The sequence below is a fragment of the Pogona vitticeps genome, unplaced genomic scaffold, assembly GCF_051106095.1.
Source record: "Pogona vitticeps strain Pit_001003342236 unplaced genomic scaffold, PviZW2.1 scaffold_22, whole genome shotgun sequence".
Lineage (NCBI taxonomy): Eukaryota > Metazoa > Chordata > Lepidosauria > Squamata > Agamidae > Pogona > Pogona vitticeps.
The window spans coordinates 95,319-117,929 of NW_027589974.1; the positions used below are offsets into that span (position 1 = coordinate 95,319).

The 22,611-nt window shown below is 46.4% G+C and overlaps 1 protein-coding gene and 1 long non-coding RNA gene across 2 annotated transcripts; one reads left to right on the plus strand and one right to left on the minus strand.

The window, feature by feature from the left end:
* Positions 1–1,335: 1,335 nt before the first annotated feature.
* LOC144585269 (uncharacterized) lies at positions 1,336–22,013 on the minus strand. The gene is given in 3 exon segments (XM_078382863.1): positions 1,336–3,323; positions 3,326–3,753; positions 21,957–22,013. Coding segments are annotated over 2 exon segments (1,743 nt in total). The 5' UTR covers positions 3,417–3,753; positions 21,957–22,013; the 3' UTR covers positions 1,336–1,671.
* LOC144585270 (uncharacterized) lies at positions 4,919–21,107 on the plus strand. The gene is made up of 2 exons (XR_013539785.1): positions 4,919–5,085; positions 20,618–21,107. It is a non-coding gene; the product is annotated as an uncharacterized LOC144585270 (long non-coding RNA).
* Positions 22,014–22,611: the final 598 nt, after the last annotated feature.

Here is a 22,611-nt window from a genome sequence, read left to right on the forward strand (position 1 = left end):
GGGAACCATTGCTTGAGGGTCAGCCTCAGGCAACAGTTGAATTACATAAATACCAGGGAGAGATCTCTGATAGAATGAAACAGGCAGAATGCAGTCTTTAGTTATGAAGCATATCACCGGTGAGGAGGATGTCTGCCTGTTAACAATGAGTCCTGTTAACAATGTCTTCCTCCTCCTCCCCAGAGGCATGTCTTTTTATTAAGTATCATCATTTAAATAAAAGATAAGAGATAGCCAATGAAACGTCGTATTCTACACATTCCAGAAATCCCACACATGCGTAGAGAGAGTCACAGAACAATGTTTGGTTAGGCTAAGCACCACTGATGTACCCCTTAATAGCCACAAGATGGAGCTCTAAACTAAGATACTTGTCACTACAAACTACCCCAGTAAAGCATCCAGGCAGCGCTCAAGGAATGGGACAGCATCCACCACAGAAGGGTGGAAGGAGAAATACAGCTGGGTGTCATCTGCATATTGATGGCAAGAAGCTCCAAAAATCCCACTGACCTTTCCCAGTGGCCTCATATAAGTATTAAATAGCGTTGAGGAGATAACTGACCCCTGCGGGACTCCACAATTTAGAGTCCATAGAGCGGACAGCATCTCCTCAAGCTGCACCCTCCAAGGAGGATACCATGGTTTCCAAGAACTCAAGAGCTGCTCCTGTGGCCCTAGCCTTGGCATGAACATTAGAATCTCCCAGGACAAGAAATCTCGGGGACCTCAATGCCAATGTTGAGACAAGGCCTGTCTGCTCCGGAGAGGAGAGTGCTGGGTCGCAAAAACATGGTAAGCCAGCATCCTCCCAAAGCTGTCCCTGGCTCCCACCAACATGTGGAATGTGGGGAATGCTTGTCAGATTTGTGGATGACATAAAATTCGGTGGAATAGTAAATATCCTGAAAGACTGAAACAAAACTCTAAATGATCTTGATACGCTGGAGCATTGGGCTGAAAACTACAAAATCGGAACAGATCGTAAAGCGGTCATTGTGCTAGCACCTAGAAAAGAAGGCAGTAATAACTAGAAACCAACACAGATTTGTCAAGTCAAGATCATGAAAACTTATTCAATAACTTTTTTTTATCAGGTAACCTCCTGGATAGACAGAGGAAAGGCTGTAAGTGTATTCTATGTTAACTTCAGCAAAGCTTTGGAGCATGTGCCCCATGATATCCTGATCAGCTAGCTTTACTAGGATAGATCAAGTGTAAGATGGATGAACAGTTGGCTATAGAATCATACTCAGAGGATGATGATTAATAGGTCCTTCTCTAACTCGGAGGACGTCACAAGTAGGGTACCCCAAGGATCAGGCCTGGGCCTGGTGCTCTTCAATATTTTTTATTTATGATGTGAATTGGGGGTGCAGGGAATGTTAATCAAATTTGCGAATATCACAAAATTTGGTGGAGTAGCCAGTACCCTGGAAGACAGGGAAAAAAATCAAAATGAGCTTCATAGGCTGGAGCACTGGGCCGAAAACAACAGAATGAAATTTGACAAGAAGTACAAAGTACTGCACATCAGAAAAAGAAATCAATTGCACAGTTATGTCAATCAGTTCCATCTTAAGAGGAAAACCTGGCTTAGCAAAAATACAAAGAAGGATCTGGGAATTGTCATGGATCACAAGCTAAATATGAGACAACAGTTTGATGTGACTACAAAAAAGGCAAATGCATTTTAGGCTCACTGTGAGTTCTTTGATGGGAACTCAGGTGACTGCTCTGACTGAAGCTCTTTCCACATTCTATGCATTTATATGGTTTCTCCCCAGTGTGAGTTCTTTGATGTGAACTCAGGGAACTGCTGTGACTGAAGCACTTTCCACATTCCATGCATTTATATGGTTTCAGCCCACTGTGAGTTCTTTGATGGCAATTCAGGTGACTGCTCTGACTGAAGCTCTTTCCACATTCCATGCATTGATATGGTTTCTCCCCAGTGTGAGTTCTTTGATGGGAACTGAGGTCACTGCTACGACTGAAGCTCTTTCCACATTCCATGCATTTATGTGGTTTCTCCCCAGTGTGAGTTCTTTGATGGGAACTCAGGTGACTACTCTGACTGAAGCTCTTTCCACATTTCATACATTTATATGGTTTCTCTCCGGTGTCAGTTCTTTGATGGGAACTGAAGTCACAGCTACGACTGAAGCTCTTTCCACATTCCATGCATTTATGTGGTTTCTCCCCAGTGTGAGTTCTTTGATGGGAACTCAGGTGACTACTCTGACTGAAGCTCTTTCCACATTCCATGCATTGATATGGTTTCTCTCCGGTGTGAGTTCTTTGATGGGAACTCAGGTGACTACTCTGACTGAAGCTCTTTCCACATTCCATGCATTTATGTGGTTTCTCCCCAGTGTGAGTTCTTTGATGTGAACTCAGGGAACTGCTACGACTGAAGCTCTTTCCACATTCCGTGCATTTATGTGATTTCTCCCCAGTGTGAGTTTTTTGATGGGAACTCAGGTGACTGCTCTGACTGAAGCTCTTTCCACATTTCATGCATTTATATGGTTTCTCTCCGGTGTGAGTTCTTTGATGGGAACTGAAGTCACAGCTACGACTGAAGCTCTTTCCACATTCCATGCATTTATGTGGTTTCTCCCCAGTGTGAGTTCTTTGATGGGAACTCAGGTGACTACTCTGACTGAAGCTCTTTCCACATTCCATGCATTGATATGGTTTCTCTCCGGTGTGAGTTCTTTGATGGGAACTCAGGTGACTGCTCTGACTGAAGCTCTTTCCACATTCCATGCATTGATATGGTTTCTCCCCAGTGTGAGTTCTTTGATGGGAACTGAGGTCACTGCTACGACTGAAGCTCTTTCCACATTCCATGCATTGATATGGTTTCTCTCCGGTGTGAGTTCTTTGATGGGAACTCAGGTGACTGCTCTGACTGAAGCTCTTTCCACATTCCATGCATTGATATGGTTTCTCCCCAGTGTGAGTTCTTTGATGGGAACTGAGGTCACTGCTACGACTGAAGCTCTTTCCACATTCCATGCATTTATATGTTTTCTCCCCAGTGTGAATTTTTTGATGGGAAGTCAGGGAACTGCTGTGAGTGAAGCTCTTTCCACATTCCATGTATTTATATGGTTTCTCCCCAGTGTGAGTTCTTCGATGTGAACTCAAGTTACTCCTCTTATTGAAGCTCTTTCCACATTCCATGCATTTATATGGTTTCTCCCCAGTGTGAGTTCTTTGATGGGAATTCAGGTATCTGCTACGATTGAAGCTCTTCTCACATTCCGTGCATTTATATGGTTTCTCCCCAGTGTGAGTTCTTTGATGGTCAGTCTACAGTTCTGACTGAAGCTCTTTCCACACTCTAGGCATTTGTATGATCTCTCACCTGTCAGGGATGTTTCACTTGAAGTACAATCACTGTGCATTGTGTAGTCCTTTCCTTGTTCACGGCATTGAGTTCGTTTCTCCTCTGGGTGGACTTTGTCAAGTCTATTGTCATCTGAGGCACCCCTGAATGTTTATCTGCCCAGGGAACCTTTTCTCCTTCCTTTTCCCTCTTGATTTCTTTCAGATGATCAGAAGTGCATCAACATCAGTAGCAGGAGGAGCTGGAGATTTCTTTTTCCCTCTTCTTTTCTGGCTTCCTTTCTTCACTTTTTCGCCTTTTAAGTCTTTCAATTTTTGTTTGTCCTTTATATTTCTTCATTTTTTCCACTGAGAGAATGACTGGCTAAATAGAATTCCATTTGTCCTCTTCGTCACCTGATGGAAAGAGAAAAAGAGATGAAAGACGTTTCCTATGTTTAAAAAGGAGAGCCAGGGACCTGCAGACCTCTCATCTTGACATCCATCTTAGGGAAAATTCTTGAGGAGATTACAAAGCAGACACTCTGCAAGCAACTCAAAAACAATGCTTTAACAGCTGAAAGCCAACATAGAAAGAAGGAAAGAACTGGGCGTGTTTAGCTTTGAGAAAAGAAGCCTGAGGGGACAGACATAATAGAACTCTTTCCTAAAGATGGGCCTAGAAGGCGTTCCGTGTCTAGTCACGCTGGCCATGGGACCACGGAAACTGTCTATGGACAAACACAAGCTCTATAGCTTAAAAACGGGATGAGCACCATCCCCTGGACTCGGACATGACTGGACATTTGTCAAGAGGAACCTTTATCTTTTTTAACATAAACTCTCCCACACCCAACAGGACAGTTGGACCACTCATGTCTCACTGTGCACTGCTGGGGTCCTTCTTCTCCAGTAGTGCACCAATCCAGAATGGAGCCCTGCTGGCCCTTCCTTGCCTCTTCCTGTGGTCAACCAATCATTTGCTTAGTAGGGAGAATCCTTGTCTCACTTCCTCATCAGAGAGGTCAGCTGCTGGAGGAGGCAGGGAAGGGCAGAGCCACTTACCAGACTGGAGCACCGACACAGAAGAAGGACCCTGGTAGTTCATGATAAATTGTGAGTGGCTCGGCCGACCTAGGGCATATGAAAGTTATGAATTTTGTTGCCAGGTTGGAAATAATTTGGGTCCCTCTCTCCTTTTTGGATATGATAGTATTGAGCAGGGGATGGGACTTGATAGACATATAGAACCCTTCAAAGTCAAATGATTCTATCATTCGACACCACGGCTAGGGGACTTGCAGTTGCATGACGGGGGATGTCAGGAACGTCCTCTTCATTCCTAATCATCTTTGTTGCCATGTCTGGCTAAGCAAAATAACACAGGGGGAAGGTTTTCACTGTGCTCATTAACCTTAAGAACAATACCCTAAAAAAATGATTGCAGCCTCTTCCATGTGCTAGTTTGGATGGGAACTTTGGCAAGTTCTAAAAATTTCACGAAAAAAGTACAACACAAGATTAAGTGCTAAAATGATTCCACCACTCTCACCCTGTTAAAGGTGCTATTCCACAAGGGGAAGGGGCCAACATGAGTTCCCAGTTTCACCAGCCTTTGAACCCTGTGATGAAACCTAGAAGGTGCTGAAATGGACAAAGCTTCTAACCCTAGACTCCCACTTCTCCCCTTATTTGGGGAGAAAATATTGTTGACTGTGTACTTTAAGCCCTGCACATCATCCTGAACAGGTAGGACACCTGAAAAGGAAAAATAGCTCACATCACTCTGTGACTAAGGTAGTTTGTTTAGACACTCAAACCCGCCAGCATCACTGCTTTCCCAGGCCCCTGGAAGCCTCAGAAAGGAGCGATGGTGGCAGGAGGGACCATCGCGGTGCCTTCTGAGACCTCTGGATGCCTCAGAAGGAAGCGATAGTCGTGGTGAGGGACACCCGCGGTGGCTCCTGAGGACTCCGGATGCCTCAGAAAGGAGTGATGGTGGCAGGGGAACCCCCACAGTGCCTTCTGAGGCTTCTGGAGGCATCAGAAGTCACTGTGTGGGTCCCCCCACCAGCATCGCTGCATTCAAAGGCCTCTGGAAGCCTCAGAAGTGAGTGATAGTGGCTGGGGGGGACTCTTGCGGAGTGTTCTGAGGCCTCCAGAGGTCACAGAAGGCATCATGGGGGTCCCCACCCTGCCGCGATTGCTGCTTTCCCCGACCTTCAGAAGCCTCAGAACAGAGCAATGGTGGTGGTGGGGACCTCTGTGGTGTCTTCTGAGGCTTTCAGAAACCTCAGATGAGAGCGATTGTGGTCTTGGGGACCCCCACAGTGCCTTCTGAGGCCTCCGGATTCCTCAGAGGGAGCAATCATGATGCTGGGGACCCCCGCAGCGCCTTCTGAGACCTCCAGATGCCACAGAAGGAAGTGATGGTGGCAGGGTTGACCCCCACGGTGCCTTCTGAGGCCTCCGGGTACCTCAGAAGGAAGCGATGGTGACGGGGGAACCCTGCGGTGCCTTCTGAGGCCTGCAGAGGCCTCAGAAGGCACCTTGGGGATCCCACCACCACCGCCACTGCTTTCCCAGGTCTCTGGAAACCTCAGAAGTGAGCTGTGTTGGCTGGGGGGACTGCTGCGGTGCCTTCTGACACCTCCAGAGGCCTCAGAAGGCACCACAGGTGTCCCCACCACCACCATCACTGTCTTCCCAGGCCTCCAGAAGCCTCAAAAGGGAGCGATGGTAGTGGTGGGATCCCCCGCAGTGCCTTCTGAGGCATTTGGAGGCCTCAGAAGGCACCACAGGGGTCCCCCCGCCAACATCACTGATTTCTCAGGCCTCCAGAGGCCTCAGAAGGGAATGATGGTGGTGGAGGGGGACAGTATTCCCTCCAAAAGACCCACACACTTTTCACACCACTTTTTTGCGGGGGAAATGCATCTTATGGAGCGAAAAATACGGCATCTGCCAGGTGATGATCTAAATTTTTCTTGAATGCCTCCAGTGTTGGAGCACTCACCAACTCCCGAGGTAACTGATCCCACTGTCGTACTGCCCCAACAGTTTTTTTGGATATTCAACTGAAATCTGTCTTCCTTTCACTTGAGCCCATGGTTGCATCCTCTGTATGACAGCCTTTCAAACATTTGAAAAATGCTAAATAACTAGGCGAAACATGCCTAGCTATTTCATTCTTTCCTCCTAAGGCTTGGTGTCCAGCCTCTGATTGTCCTTGTCACCTTGCTCTGAAATGTTTCCAATTTGTTAACATCCTTCCTGAAGTGTGGTGTCCAGAACTGGACACAATACTCAAGGCGAGGCCTCAACAGTGCTGAATAGCGGGGGACTAGCACTGTGCGGGATTTGTAAACTCACTTCTATTGTTGTTGTTGTTTAGTCATTAAGTTGTGTCCGACTCTTTGTGACCTCATGGACCAGAACACGCCAGGCCCTCCTGTCTTCCAATGCCTCCCGGAGTTGGACCAAATTCATGTTGGTAGCTTTGTTGACACTGTCCAACCATCTCATCCTCTGTCATCCCCTTCTTCTCCTGCCTTCACACTTTCCCAACATCAGGGTCTTTTCCAGGGAGTCTTCTCTTCTCTTTAGATGGCCAAAGTATTCAAGCCTCAGCATCAGGGTATGTCCTTCCAGTGAGCTCTCCGGGTTGATTTCCTTTAGAATGAATAGGTTTGTTCTCCTTGCAGTCCAGGGGACTCTCAAGAGCCTCCTCCAGCACCACAATTCAAAAGCATCAATTCTTCAGCGGTCAGCTTTCTTTATGGTCCAGCTCTCAATTCCATACCTCACTACAGGAAAAATCATAACTTTGACTATGCGAACTTTTGTAGGCAAGGTAATGTCTCTGTTTTTTAAGATGCTGTCTAGGTTTGTCATCACTTTCCTTCAAAGAAGCACGCGTCTTTATTTTTGTGGCTGCTGTCACCATCTGCAGTGATCATGGAGCCCAAGAAAGTAAAATCTGTCACTACCTCCATATCTTCCCCAGGAGGTGTTGGGACCAGTGGCCATGATCTTAGTTTTTTTGATGTTGAGCTTCAGACCGTTATTTGCACTCTCCTCTTTCACCCTCATTAAGAGGTTCTTTAATTCCTCCTTATTTTCTGCCATCAGAGTGGTATCATTTGCATATTGGAGATTGTTGATATTTCTTCCGGCAATCTTAATTCCGGTGTAAGACTACTTTAGTCCGGCCTTTCGCATGATGCATTCTGCATATAGATTATATATGCCGGGGAACAATATACAGCCTTGTCATAATCCTTTCCCAATTTTGAGCCAATCAGTTGTTCCATATCCAGTTCTAACTGTTGCTTCCTGTCCCACATATAAATTTCTCAGGAGATAGACAAGGTGGTCAGGCATGCCCATTTCTTTAAGGACTTGCCATAGTTTGCTGTGATCCACACAGTCAAAGGCTTTTGCATAGTCAATGAAGCAGAAGTAGATGTTTTTCTGGAACTCTCTGGCTTTCTCCATAATCCAGCGCATGTTAGCAATTTGGTCCCGAGTTACTCTGTCCCTTCGAAATCCAGCTTGTACTTCTGGGAGTTCTCGGTCCACATACTGTTGAAGCCTGTCTTGGAGGATTTTGAGCATGACCTTGCTAGCGTGCGGAATAAGTGCAAATATACAGTAGTTGGATCATTCTTTGGCACTGCCCTTCTTTGGGATTGGGATGTAGACTGATATTTTCAAGTTCTCTGGCCACTGTTGCACTTTCGAAATTTGCTGGCATATTGAATGTAGCACCTTAACAGGATCACCTTTTAAGATTTTAAATAGTTCAGCTGGAATACCATCACTGCCATAGGTTAGCCAGGCTTTCTAAGGCCCACTTGATTTCACTCTCCAGAATGTCTGGCTCAAGGTCAGCAACCACACTATCTGGGTTGTCTGGGATAGACAAATCTTTCTGATATAATTCCTCTGTGTATTCTTGCCACCTCTTCTTGATGTCCTCTGCTTCTGTGAGGTCCCTCCCATTTTTGTCCTTTATTATGTTCATCTTTGCACAAAAGATTCCGTTAATGTCTCCAATTTTCCTGAACAGATCTCTGGTTTTTCACTTTCTATTATTTTCCTCTTTTTCTTTGGACTGTTCATTTAGGAAGGCCCTTGCTATTCTTTGGAATTCTGCATTCAATTTTCTGTAACTTTCCTTATCTCCATTGCATTTTGTTTCTCTTCTCTTCTCTGCTATTTGTAAGGCCTTGTTGGACAGCCACTTTGCTTTCTTGCATTTCCTTTTCTTTGGGATGGTTTTTATTTTTGCCTCCTGTACAATGTTACGAGCCTCCATCCAAAGTTCTTCAGTCCACCAAATCTAGTTCCTTAAGTCTGTTCTTCACTTCCACTGTGTATTCATAAGGCATTTGGTTTAGATTATAACTGATGAGCCCGGTGGTTTTTCCTGCTCTCTTCAGTTTAAGCTTGCATTTTGCCATGAGAAGCTGATGATCAGAGCCACAATCAGCTCCAGGTCTTGTTTTTGCTGACTGTATGGAGCTTCTCCATCTTTGGCTGCACAGAATATAAATTTTGGTATTGCCCATCTGGTGATTTCCATGTGTAGAGTCGCCTCTTGTGTTGTTGGAAAAGAGTGTTTGTGATGACCAGCTTGTTCTCTTGACAAAACTCTATTAGCCTTTGCCCTGCTTCGTTTTGAACTCCAAGGCCAAACTACCCTGTTGTTCCTTTTATCTCTTTACTCCCTACTTTAGCATTCCAACCCCCTATGATGAGAAGAACATCTTTCCTTGGTGTCAGTTCTAGAAGGTGTTGTATGTCTTCATAATATTGATCAATTTCAGTCTCCTCAGCATTGGTGGTTGGTGCATAAACTTGGATTACTGTGATGTTGAAAGGTCCGCCTTGGATTCATATTGAAATCATACTATCATTTTAGAGATTGTATCTCATTACAGCTTTTCTCACTCTTTTGTTGACTATGAGGGGTACTCCATTCCTTCTACAGGATTCTTGTCCACAATAGTAGATATGATAATCATCTGAGTTGAATTCGCCTATTCCCATCCATTTTAGTTCACTGATGCCCAGGATGTTGATGTTTATTTTTGCCATCTCCTGTTTGACCACATCCAGCTTCCCAAGGTTCATAGATCTTACATTCCAGGTTCCTATGCAATATTTTTCTTTGCAGCATTGGACTTTCCTTTCACTTCCAGGCACGTCCACAGCTGAGCGTCCTTTTGGCTTTGGCCCAACCACTTCATTAGCTCTGGAGCTACTTGTCCTTGTCCTCCGCTCTTCCTCAGTAGCATGTTGGATGCCTTCTGACCTGAGGGGCCCATCTTCCAGCATCATATCTTTTAGCATTTTGTTTCTGTTCATGGGGTTTTCTTGGCAAAGATATTGGAGTTTCTTGCCAATTCCTCCACTCCAGGTGGATTGCGTTTAGTCAGAACTCTCCACTGTGACCTGTCTGTCTTGCATGTCTCTGCATGGCATAGCCCATAGTTTCTCTGAGTTACTCAAGCCCCTTCGCCATGACAAGGCACCAATCCATTAAGGAGTCAGCAATCCATGAAGGAGCTATTAGTGCAGCCTAAATTAGAATTTGCCTTTTTTGTAGCCACATCACACTGTTGGCTCATATTTAGGTTGTGATCTATGAAAATACCCAGATCCTTCTCTCATGTAGTTTTGCTGAGCCAGGTCTCCCCCATCTTGTAACTGTGGAATTGGTTACTTTTTATGAGATGCAGTACTTTGCACTTATCTGTGTTGAATTTCATTCTGTTGCTTTCGGCCCAGGGCTCTGTCCTATCAAAGCCATTCTAGTCCATGTGCTTGTAGTCTCAAGATTAGACTACTGTAATGCACTCTACATGGGGCTACCCCTGAGATTGATGCGGAAATTTCAAATGGTGCAGAATGCGGCAGCCAGACTTCTTACTGGTCTGAGAAAACACCAACATACCTCCCCTACTCCGATGGCCTTGTATTGGCTGCCCTTCCATTTCCACATTGAACTCAAAGTACTAATAATGACATATAAAGGCCTAGATGGTTTAGGTCCTCAATATCTGGTGGAACCCCTCCTCCTCCCACCTAGATCTACCCGAATCACTTGCTTTAGTCAAGATGGGCGGCTGAGGGGCCTAACGGTGATGGAGGCCTGAAGAGAAAGAACAAGAAACTGGGCCTTCTGAGCAGTGGCCCCTCACCTTTGGAACAGTCTCCCCCCAGAGATATGTCTGGCTCCCCTGCTGGTTGTTTTTAAGAATAAACTGAAGACCTGGCTCTTTAGGCAGACGTTCCTATCAATACTTGGTTTTATCTATCTATCTATCTATCTATCTATCTATCTATCTATCTATCTATCTATCTATCTATCTATCTATCTATCTATCTATCTATCTATCTATCTATCTATCTATCTATCTATCTATCTATCTATCTATCTATTTGATTTTTATCCCGCCCATCTGGTCTATTTATTGACATCCTTATGGTTTACATGTTGTTGTTTATTTTATTTTATTATTGTTCTATGTTATTAGCCACCCAGAGTAGACTTCAGTATAGATGGGCAGGATATTAAATAAATAAATAATTGTTGTTGTGGGTTTTATTCCGCCCACTTTGGTATCATCGACAACTTTGACAAGCTTCCCTGCATCCCCAATCCACATCATTAATAAAAATATTGAAGAGCACCGGTCCCAGGACTGAGCCTTGGGGTAGCCTGCTAGTGACCTCCTCCCAGTTAGAGAAGGATCCATTAATCATCACTCTCTGAGAGTACAATTATGTAACAAACTGTGTATCTAACTAATACTTGATCTATTCAGCACACACCTAGTTAGCTTGCTAATCAGGATATCATGGAGCACTTGGTCAAATGTTTTTCTGAAGTCAAGATATACAGAAAAACACATCCCTGGCTCAGGAATACTATAAGCAAAAAAGATCATGTCATAGATCACAAACTGAATATGAGCCAGCAGTGTGATGCAGCTACAAAAAAGACAAACACTATTTTAGGAGGGATTAATAGGAAGAGAGTCTCCAAATCCCACAAAGTCCTGGTCCCCCTCTATTCAGCATTGGTTAGGTCTCATCTAGAGTACTGTGTCCTGGTCTGGACACCGCACCTCAAGGATACTAACAAATTGCAGAAAGTTCAGAGGAGGCCAAGAGTGTTCCACCAATGGAGGCATTCAAGAGAACATAAAAACATTAAACAGAGCCCTGCTGGATCAGGCCAAGGGACCATGTAGTTCAGCTTCCTGTATCTCAGAGTGGCCCCAAAAGATGCCTCTGCTTTCCACAAGATGAAAGGATCCCTGTCTCCTGATCCCCCTCTCTTGCATCTGGCCTTTGCAGGGACGTTCCTTTTAAGCCTGGAGAGTGTACATCCCCATCATGACTTGTCCTCCTGGAATCTGTCCAATTTCCTTTTCTAGGTATCTATGCCAGATGCCATCACCAGATCCTATGGCAAGCAGTTCAAAAGACTATTTATTTATTTTATTTATTTATTCTACTTATATCCCACCTATCTGGTCTTGCGACCACTCTAGGTGGCTTACAAACATAGAAAACAACAAGTAAATGTAACAAAAAGAAATTATTACATCAAATGACCAGTTCTTCAAGATGGGGATGAGAAAATAAAAAATAAACAAAAAAAGGAAAGAGAAAAAAATCAAATATTAACTGGAGGGAAGGCCTGCCCAAACATCCATGTTTTAAATTGTTTTTTTAAAATACCCAGCAAAGGGGCTGCACAAATCTCCGGAGGCAGATTGTTCCAGAGGCGAGGAGCTACCACCGAGAAGACCTGGTTTCTTGGTTTTCCTTCCGGGCCTCCCTCAGCATCACCTCCTGACTTGCTCGAGTGATACAGGTAGATCTTGGTGTGAGGAGGCGTTCCGTCAGGTATCGAGGCCCTAAACCATTTAGGGCTTTATACGTAAGCTGATTTGAAGCTTTGCCTATCCGGTTAGCGAAGTATGCATGACTAGCAGCCTTTACCTTAGTCAGGTAAAGGTTAGTTGCGACCCTGACAGCTATCCAATTATAATCCATCGGGTTCTTCCTCCACTTGTACTCTAGCCTTCTCTTAAGCTGCTTCATTGCTCGAAGGTCCCGGTTGAACCAGGGAACAGGCCAAGCTCTGCGTTGGAGAGGGTGTTTAGACGCGATCGTGTCTATAGCCCTGGTGGTGGCAGTAAACCAGCCATCAACCACAGCCTCAACAGGAGCACCAACCAGGTCAGCCGTAACTCCTCTCATGGCATCCTGGAATCCTACAGGATCCAGTAGCCTTCGACACGTGGAGGGTCTCTAGACCCAGCTTTACCACTGAGGAGCGCCTAGTAACCTCCAAGATGGTTTTATATACAATGGCTACTTCCCCCCACCCTTCCAGTCTACCCTGGTGCTGGATAGCATAATCAGGTGGACAGGCAAGCGCTAATGGGGGACCCCCCTCTCCGCCAATCCACGTTTTGGTTATGCATGCCAGGTCTGCATCCTCCTCCAGGATGAGATCGTAAATCACCTGGGACTTATTGGAGACAGACCTGTGTCGCGACTGCCACCTCTTCCTACGTCACCACTAGAGATGACAGGCCACGATCCTTCACACACACACAGTACTTCGCTGCCACCAACCACACATAAACCTGACACTGCAGACTTTGTATGGATTTAAAATAAAAAGGATGATTTATTGATTACACAAATAAAAAGGAAATCACTGGGTAAATGAATCACTTATCAAACTATATTTCTCAGACCTTAACCCTGCACAGTTCTTGGTTGCTTAACACACAGTTTCTTAATCACCTAACCTATATCTAACCCTCTCACTCTCTAATTCCCCAACAACCAACCCTCAACAACCTTTCCCTCCTTGTACACCCCCCTTATATACACAAGCTCCACCCCTATAAGACCCACCTCCTGCCTTGCCATAGGCCAGGAAACTCCAGCCTTAGCCAAGACAGGCAGGTGACGTCATGGCACACGTCACATACCTTCCCCCTTTAATAAGTTGTTTTGTGGGGGAAAGCTAAGGTGCTTTTTCCCCAAAACAACTGCAACAAACACACAGCATTACATTTATTACACACTTTAACACAACTACAGATATACTTACACTTCCTCTATACAGGTAAATAAAAACATGCAAAGCAAAACATTTATCATACACAATACATAACTTTCAAAACACTTTACATTGCCATATATCATACACAGAGTCCATAAGTCCTTTAGGTGTTGTCTTCCGGTCTTCTGGATAAGGCGTCAGCCACACAGTTTATAGTCCCTCTGACCACCTTAACCTCGAAATCATAGTCCTGTAAAAGAAGCGCCCACCTCATCAGTTTACTGTTCTGTGATTTCATAGTCCTCAACCACGATAGAGGTGAGTGATCAGTGCACAAGGTAAAATGTCGACCCCAGATGTAAGCCTTCAGCTTCCGGATCGCAAAGATGATCGCCAAACATTCTTTCTCGATGGTAGAAAGATTCTTCTCCCTGGGAAGCAACTTCTTGCTCAGGTACGCCACTGGATGTTGGTCTCCGCTGTCATCCTGTTGGCACAGTACCGCTCCCACACCGGCATTAGACGCATCTGTGTAGATGATGAACTCTCTGTTGAAGTCAGGAGCATGCAGCACTGGATGGTTGGTTAGAGCATCTTTCAGCCGTCCAAACGCCATCTCGCACTCCTCCGACCAGGAAACGCTGTTGCTGTTCTGCTTCTTTGTCAGGTCTGATAAAGGTGCAGCAATCTCACTGAAACCAGGTATAAACCTTCTGTAATACTCTGCCAGACCTAGAAAGGACCTCACTTTCTTTTTAGTGGTAGGTCTGGGCCACTTCAGGATTGCTTCTACCTTGGCCTCTAAAGGTTTGATTAGGCCTCCTCCCACTATGTGACCTAGGTACTTCATCTCTGAGTTACCTAGTTGACACTTACTAGCTTTAACAGTTAAGCCAGCATCTTTCAATCTTTGTAGCACTAACTCTAGATGATGTAGGTGATCTTGCCAGGTGTTGCTAAAGACCCCTATGTCATCGATATAAGCTACTGTGAAGTCACTAAGCCCTTTCAGAGTATGGTCCATGAGCCTTTGAAACGTTGCTGGTGAGTTTCTCAGGCCAAAACTGAGGACTTGCAATTCAAACAGGCCAAATGGACTACCAAATGCGCTTTTCTCTTGGGCCTTAGGTTCACTTCTTCCTTCAATCATCTTACTTATGTCATCAAGCCTAGGCCTAGGATAAGCATCAGGTTTGGTTACTGAAGATAGCTTGCTGTAGTACACACAGAACCTGACACTGCCATCCGGCTTGTCTATTAAAATTACAAGGGCTAACCAAGCGCTAGATGAGTGTACAATAATTTGATCGTTTAGCATTTCGTCTAGCGTTCTGCGAATATTGTCAAAGTAACAACCTCTTATTCTATATGGTGTTACAGACTGAGAAGCATTCCCTATGTCAGTCCTGGGTAGCACTCCCTTGTCAACACCAGGTTTGTTTGAGAACACTTCTTGAGGTTTTGTAACCAGCGCTCCACAACTATTCTGCTGTTCTCTGGATAGAGCAGGGCTGATCTGCACCTTTTGTGTATTGAACTTTTGTGGGCCCCTCCCTTCCCCGAAGGGCAACCCATGTTCCTCCTTATCAGCCTCTTTTATTGCCAACTGCATAAGGTTGATCTCTCTGTAATAAGGCTTCAGGGCATTTATGTGAATGACCCCCCTGCCTAACCTTTTCATAAGTTTGGATATATGAGAGGTTCCTAAGTCTGTGATTGTCTCAGAAGGAAAACCCATCCTACTCCTGTAATTCACTAAGGCTTCTGCCACAGTCTGGGTCTCTATAGTTAAAATAAATCTGTTCCCGTGCTTAGTGGCATTGGGCATTGGACCTATGATATCCACCCCTAGACGTGTAACAGGAGTTGAAATCACTGGTAATGGGCATAGCTTTGCTCTGGTTTTATCACAATTAGAGCCCTGTCTCTGACAAATATGGCATCTTTGACAGAAACTCTTAATATGTTTACCCATATCAGGCCAGTAAAAGTTTTGGGCTATTCTTTGTTTGGTCTTGTTAATCCCCATATGAGCTGAGAAAATGTCTGCATGTCCCTTTTCCAGAATCATAGGGCGATATTTCTCAGGCACCACCAACTGTCTCTTAACTTCAGGCCCCCCTTTTGAAATATTATTTAGTTTTTCCCTATAAAGTAAACCACCCTTAATAATAAAACGTTCAGGGCACTCAGGTGATAAATCTTTATCAGTCACCTTTGCAAAACAATCTTTTAAGGTGGGATCTGCTGTTTGTTCCTTGACAAAGAGGCTTTTCTGAGGTATTTCAACTGAGAATGCCTCAGGTTGTGGTACAAATTTCTCTGGCTCTTGAGAGTCATTCCCACTACTGGCTTCACTTTGTACTGATTGTGCACGTGTTACCACTAGGGCACTCTTGACATGCTTTGTTAAGTCATTACCAATAAGAAAAGGGGTAGGGATCTCAGAAGACACCCCCACTCTCCACAATCCCTTCCAACCTTGATATTCAATTTTCAAATCAGCCACAGGTAGTGAAACTAGTTCTGACCCAATCCCTTTCACAGATAGAGTTTGGTCAGCAATCATACAACTTTGTGGTACTATGTCTGAGTGGCATATAGCAATTTGAGAACAGGTGTCTCTCAAAGCTGAATAGTCATTTTCAAAAACTTTTATCCTGTCCCCAGCAGATTCCAGTAAAGCAGCATTGGTCTGTATGTAATAACAATGGACAACTTCAGCGAGAGGTAGCTCCTTCAATGTATCCAATTCAGAGCTCCTAACTGCCTCTGCCTGGGTTTCCATGACAACAGAGCTATCACTAGAAGAAGCTTGAGGTTTACTCTGAACACAAAATACAGCCTTTGCTTCTTTTACATTAACTTTCTGAGGTGGAATTTCTTTATTTTGCCTTGTATTAAAACATTGTGAAGCAATGTGGCCTTTCTTTTTGCAAATGAAGCAGATTCTCTCCCCCCATGAGCTTTTCCCATCAAATCTTTCAAGTTTCTCTTTTCCCTCCAAAACTTGTTTACTGTGCTGGCCCTGTTCTGAGGGCTTTTCACTAAAATGGCCGCCTACTTTAGCCTGTCTCTGTGCTTGTTCTTTAGAGAACTTTGGGTCCCATGTTTTCCTCACACTTCTCCCCTCATAACAACTAGGACCCCTTATTTGAGAAATAAAATCAGCTATTTGAGCAGCGTTTCTAACATCAGTTGGTTTTCGTTCTTGAACTAAAAATTTAAGTTCCCCATGGAGTAAGGAATAAAACTGCTCCAGGCCCACAACATTTTTCAATTCCTGAAAGGTTTTTACATTCTCCTGTTCAAGCCACCTATCTAAACACTTTTCTAAGTTAAAACCCAGTTGGGTATAAGATTCATCTGCTTTTTTAGTAAGTTTTCTGAACTTCATTCTAAGATGTTCTGAATTAATGCCAAACCGATTGTAAACCATCTTTTTGAACTCTGAATAATCTTTACTGAGCTCAACTGGCATATCAGCATACACATCAGCCATTTTTCCACTCAGGAGAGACCTCAAAATTATCATTTTCTCTGTTTCCCTCACAGAAAAATCAGCACAACTTCGTTCAAAGATTTTAAGGAAATTTTCAGGACAATCCCCCTGTTTATATGTAGGAAATTTCTTCAAATCTGACTTTGATAACTGGCTTGGTTCAGTACCAGAATCTCTGTTGTTGTTGTTGTTTTGGTTCAGTATTTCCAATTTCCTAAGTTCAAAAGCCATCCTCTCTCTCTCCAATCTTTCTTCTCTTTCCATCTTCTCTTTCTCTAGGGCAATTCTTTCCCTTTCTATTCTTTCCTCCTTTTCTATTTGTCTCATTTGAAATTCATGTGCCTGGGCTAATTGAATTTTCTTAATTTCTGATAACTGTTCACCATTAGCTTCTTCCTGCACTGAGGCAACTCTTCCCTCACCATTTGACTCATCCCCAGACCAGTCTGACATTGCTTGGTCTCTTTGTTCACTCAATTCTGCCATTTGACTGCGCGTGAGAGGCATTTTAATCACACAGAAGGCTCTTTTCTATTTTCAAGCCTCTGTTTAAAACGTCACTTTTTTTTTTCTTTCCTGTGCTAAGGTCTGACACTCTCTAACAGGGTATATCAACAGATATGGCTAGGCTTGTTACTGTAGTCTCTAATGGCTTCTGCCCCTTCACTGGGCCTCTTGCCAGATTTAGAGCTACTTTAATTTTTTTGCCCTTGGCTCTGCTTTCAAATCCACCACAGCGTCACCCTCTCTCAGGTTCTGTAGTTCACTAGGGAGATCCCAAATCTTCGCTGCCCTTGGTCTGTCTGTCCCTTCCGAGTTCTCCCAACTCTGGACTCTCAGACCAAGTCACAACAGCCTCCTATTTTGGGCCAATCTCCCTCACAAAATGGACCTTCTAGAGCTCACAACTGGGCAACTGGAGAACTCGTATCCCACCGCTGGCACCAGTTTTGTCGCGACTGCCACCTCTTCCTACGTCACCACTAGAGATGACAGGCCACGATCCTTCACACACACACAGTACTTCGCTGCCACCAACCACACATAAACCTGACACTGCAGACTTTGTATGGATTTAAAATAAAAAGGATGATTTATTGATTACACAAATAAAAAGGAAATCACTGGGTAAATGAATCACTTATCAAACTATATTTCTCAGACCTTAACCCTGCACAGTTCTTGGTTGCTTAACACACAGTTTCTTAATCACCTAACCTATATCTAACCCTCTCACTCTCTAATTCCCCAACAACCAACCCTCAACAACCTTTCCCTCCTTGTACACCCCCCTTATATACACAAGCTCCACCCCTATAAGACCCACCTCCTGCCTTGCCATAGGCCAGGAAACTCCAGCCTTAGCCAAGACAGGCAGGTGACGTCATGGCACACGTCACAACCTGGCATTCAACAGCACCAGTTCTAGAGTGGAGGGGTGGCTGGTTTGGCTACCTTGATGCTGACGGTTGATCACAGTCCCAGAACAACGAACAGCCTTCAAGCATCTGTTCATCGTTCTTCTAACATGAGTAGGAACTGTGTCAAAGCCGTATCTCCCTCTACCCGTAATCACCGGGATGTTCAGAGGCCCCTCGCTGGGAGGGCAGGCCTTCCAATGCCCCTCGCTGGGCATTTTTAAGAAACAACTAAAAACATTGATGTATAGGCAGGCCTTCCCAACAGAAAACCCTTGACGATCTTTTTCTTATTCTGTTCTTTATTTTTATTTACCCTTCTGCTGTAAAATCTTAAAATTATATTGTTGTTTTTACTGTAAGCCGCCTAGAGTGGTCTAATATGATCAGATAGGTGGGATAGAAATAAAATAAATAAATAATAAAATAATAATAAATATAAATATAAATATCAGATAAAGGAAAAAGAAATAGAAGAAAAAAGAAAAGATTAATAAAACACTGGGTCAAGAAATATTTTCTTTTCTCCATTCTCAGTCTCCCAACACTCCATTGGAGTGGGTGTCCCCTGAGGGTTCTGGTATTGTGTGAGAGGGAAAAGAGCTCCCCTCTATTCACTGGATCCATCACCTGCATAATATTAGATGTCTGAATCATTCCCCCCGTGCCTTTTCTCTAAAGAGCCCCAAATGCTGTCACGTTTCCTCATCAGGGGGGTGCTGAGGGTGAGGCGAGCCTGTTCTGTAAGCGACGAGGCAACAGGAAGAACCTCATTTCCTCTCATGTTGCTTGGTGTGATGTACCGTATTTTTCGCTCCATAAGACGCACCTTTCCACAAGACGCACCAAATTTTTAGGAGAAGAAAACAGGAAAAAAATAATTTGTTTTCTTCTCCTAAAAATTGGTGAGCCTTATGGAGAGGTCCATCTTATGGAACACATCCTAGGACCCTTTGGAAGCTCGCCCTGCCCCCCCGGGGTCAGAGGGGGCAAAATTGCCAGCTTCTGGGACTTGAGGCTTGGGAAGCTTCAGAAGAGTCCCAGAAGCTGGCGATTTCCCCCCCCTCTGGCCCAGCGGGGGGGGGCAGGGCGAGCCTCCAAAGGGTCCTAGGGTGTGTTCCAGGATGCTTTAGAGACTCACCTTCCCCCCCTCGGGGGTCAGAAGGGGCAAAATCACCACCTTCTGGGACTCTTCAGAGGCTCCCCAAGCCTCAAAAGACTCCCAGAAACTGGCGATTTTGCCGGTGACGGCCCTATGCGGGGGGGCGTGGCAAGGGTCCTGGGAGGCTCCCTCAGACCCTTGCCACGCTCCGCCCACTCCCCCACGGGGCCAGGGGGGTAGAATCGCCAGCTTCTGAGAGTGTTTGGAGGCTTATCAAGCTTCCAAACACTCCCAGAACATGGCAATTTCGCCAGGGCTGGCCCCATGGGGGGGTGGGGGGAGCCTGGCAAGGGTCCTGGGAGGCTCCCTTGGACCCTTGCCACGCTCCCCCCACGGGGCCAGGGGGGGTAGAATCGCCAGCTTCTGAGAGTGTTTGGAGGCTTGGGAAGCCTCAAAACACTCCCAGAAACTGGTGATTTTGCTGGTGCTGGCCCGTGCGGGGGTGGGAGGAGCGCTGCAAGGGTCTGAGTGAGCTTCCAGGACCCTTGCAACGTTCCCCCGACCTGGAAGCTGGTGATTTCGCCAGTGCTGGCCCCGTGGGGGTGTGGGGGAGCTTCGCAAGGGTCCTGGAAGGCTCACCCGGACCCTTGCGACGCTCCCCCCCACGGGGCCAGCGGCCACGAAATTGCTGCCTTCGGTCCATAAGACACACGGACATTCCTCCCCACATTTTGGAGGGAAAAAAGTGCGTCTTATGGAGCAAAAAATACGGTAGATTAGTAGGCGTGTATGTGTAATGCCTAGAGGCTTGGTGTAATAGGATAAGAAATGCCACAGTATGTACTCGGTAGGCTAAGTTTTGCTGCAGTGGGCATTTTTAAGGAAGTAATAAATATGCACTGACACGGTGCTGGGGAACTGATAAGCCAGAAGCAGACGCTTTACACCTCAGCCTGCGGCAGAGCTGAAGAAAATGTTTCTGTGTCCTGAGTTTTTACCTTACTGCACCACTAATATATCGAGCTGGTTTCTCGAGAATTGGTGCCCCAGCCTAGTCATCATTTTAGTCACTTTCTTCTGCACCTTTTCCAGTGTGATCATGTCTTCTCTGCAGTACGGTTGTTTTATTTTCCATCCCCATTTTTCATGATCCCTAGCATGGAATTCCTATTTCATGGATTGCTTCCTTGTTGTGGAGAAGGGGCTTGAGTAATTCAGTGGAGCTATGGCCTATGCCGTGCAGGGACACCCAAGACGGACAGGTCATAGTCGACAGTTCTGACTAAACTGGAGCAGAAACTGGAACACCACTCCAGTATCTTTGCCAAGAAAATTCCATAGACAGAAACAAAAGGCTAAGAGAAATGACGTTGGAAGATGGGCTCCTGAGGTTGGAAGGTGTCCAACATGCTACTGAGGAAGAGCGGAGGACAAACACCCTTTTCCAACAACACCAGAGGCGACTCTACACATGGACATCACCAGATGGCAATACCGAAATCAGATTGATTATATCCTCTGCAGCCAAAGATGGAGAAGCTCTCTACAGAGACTGGGTGAGGAAGGGGCGGAGCCTCAAAGGGGGGAGGGCAGAAATGTTAGAGGGGAGACCCACGCGGGTGGTGGGAGAGCCTCCTGATTCCTCCCCCCCCTCAAAAGGATCTGCCAAACTATTTCAGGGCAGGCCATCCCACCTGAAAAAAAGCCTTCACCTCTGGCACAGGTGAGGAAGGTCGGGAAAGAGGGAGGGGGGAGCCCTTTGGGAAGAGACCCCCTTCTGAAGAGTCCCCTTCGGACACCATTAAGAGGAGGGGGATCCAGAAGAGGCTCAGGAGGGCCGGCCAGGCATCTGGGGGGGAAGGAGCCCCATTTCTGGGACCCCCTTGTGTCCCCACTTTGCAATCCCTTCCCTCCCTCCTCCCCACTGCACCCCATAACCTGCTTCTCAACCTGGGGGGTGACGTTTAGCGGGTTTCCCAGAGGAAGGAGAAATTGGGGGGGAGAAAGGCCACAGGGAGGGGAAGCTCCCTCCTTTCCTTCTCTGCCACCCCACCCCCAAAAATGGTGCCTGCAGGATCTGGGGAAAGAAGGGGGGCCTGCTAGCAGGAAAGCCGAGGCGGGCCCACCCACACGCAGACACAGAGAAAGGGCCTGGGTGTCTTGGCCAGGGAGGGGAGGGTGGGATCGAGGCCCTTCCCAGGCTTCCCATTCAGCCCCCTCCCCATTTACAGCCCCTCGGAGAAGAAAGAGGGGGGTCAGGACAAAAATTAAAGAGACGCCTCTCCCCTCCCCCCTCTTTGCAAGGAGGGCCTTCGTGGGGAGAAGGGCCTGATCCGGATTGCACGGTCTCTGGGGGGGTTGTGGGGGGGCCCGAAAGAATTTTTCTGGGTGTTTTTTAAAATATCTCTCTCTCCAGCCCCTTCTATCCCCTTAGGCCCCCTCACCCCTCCCCGTCTCGCAAAAAAAAAGAAATCCCCCCCCCCAGCGATTGCTCACCTCCTTGCAGGTAATCTGGCAGGAAACTCACGAGGAAGCCTCCCTCCCCTCCCCGGCCCAGCGGGGGCCTCTTCCCCCTCTGAGAGCCCTTTGGGGAAGGGATGCCCTCCAGCGGGGACACACACAGAGCCCACCCACCCCCACACGGAACCCCCACCCCCCCGCTGCGGGGACCGATCCACCGGGAGCAGCGCCTCTTTCCCCCTTTGAGAGCTCCGTTTTTCTGAATGGAAAGCAGGGGCGGGGGGAGGGGAGCGGAAGGGGTGGAGCCTCAAAGGGGGGCGGGAAGAGGAGGGGCCTTTGCTGTTCCCCCCCTTGAAAGCAGGGAGTCCTTCCCAGGCCCTCCTGCGCCCCCCCTCTTGGTGGCCCTCCAGGAACCTCCCCCCCACTGCAATTCCCCCCCTAGGGCCAGGACCAGCGCCCTCTCTGGGGAAAGAAAGCCAGCCTGGGATCGGTCCGTGGGGGGGGGGAAGGGGAGGGGGGAGTCCATGGGGGAAAGCAGGTCACCCCCCCAGTGGGGGTGGCGAGGGGGGAGGCGGGAGCTCGGCTGGCCCCACTCCATGGAAGGAAGGAAGCTCCGGCTGTCTGTGCAAGTTGGAAGAGAGGAAGGAGCCTTCCTGTTTGCAGAAAGGGGGGGTGGCCAGGTTGGTCTGCA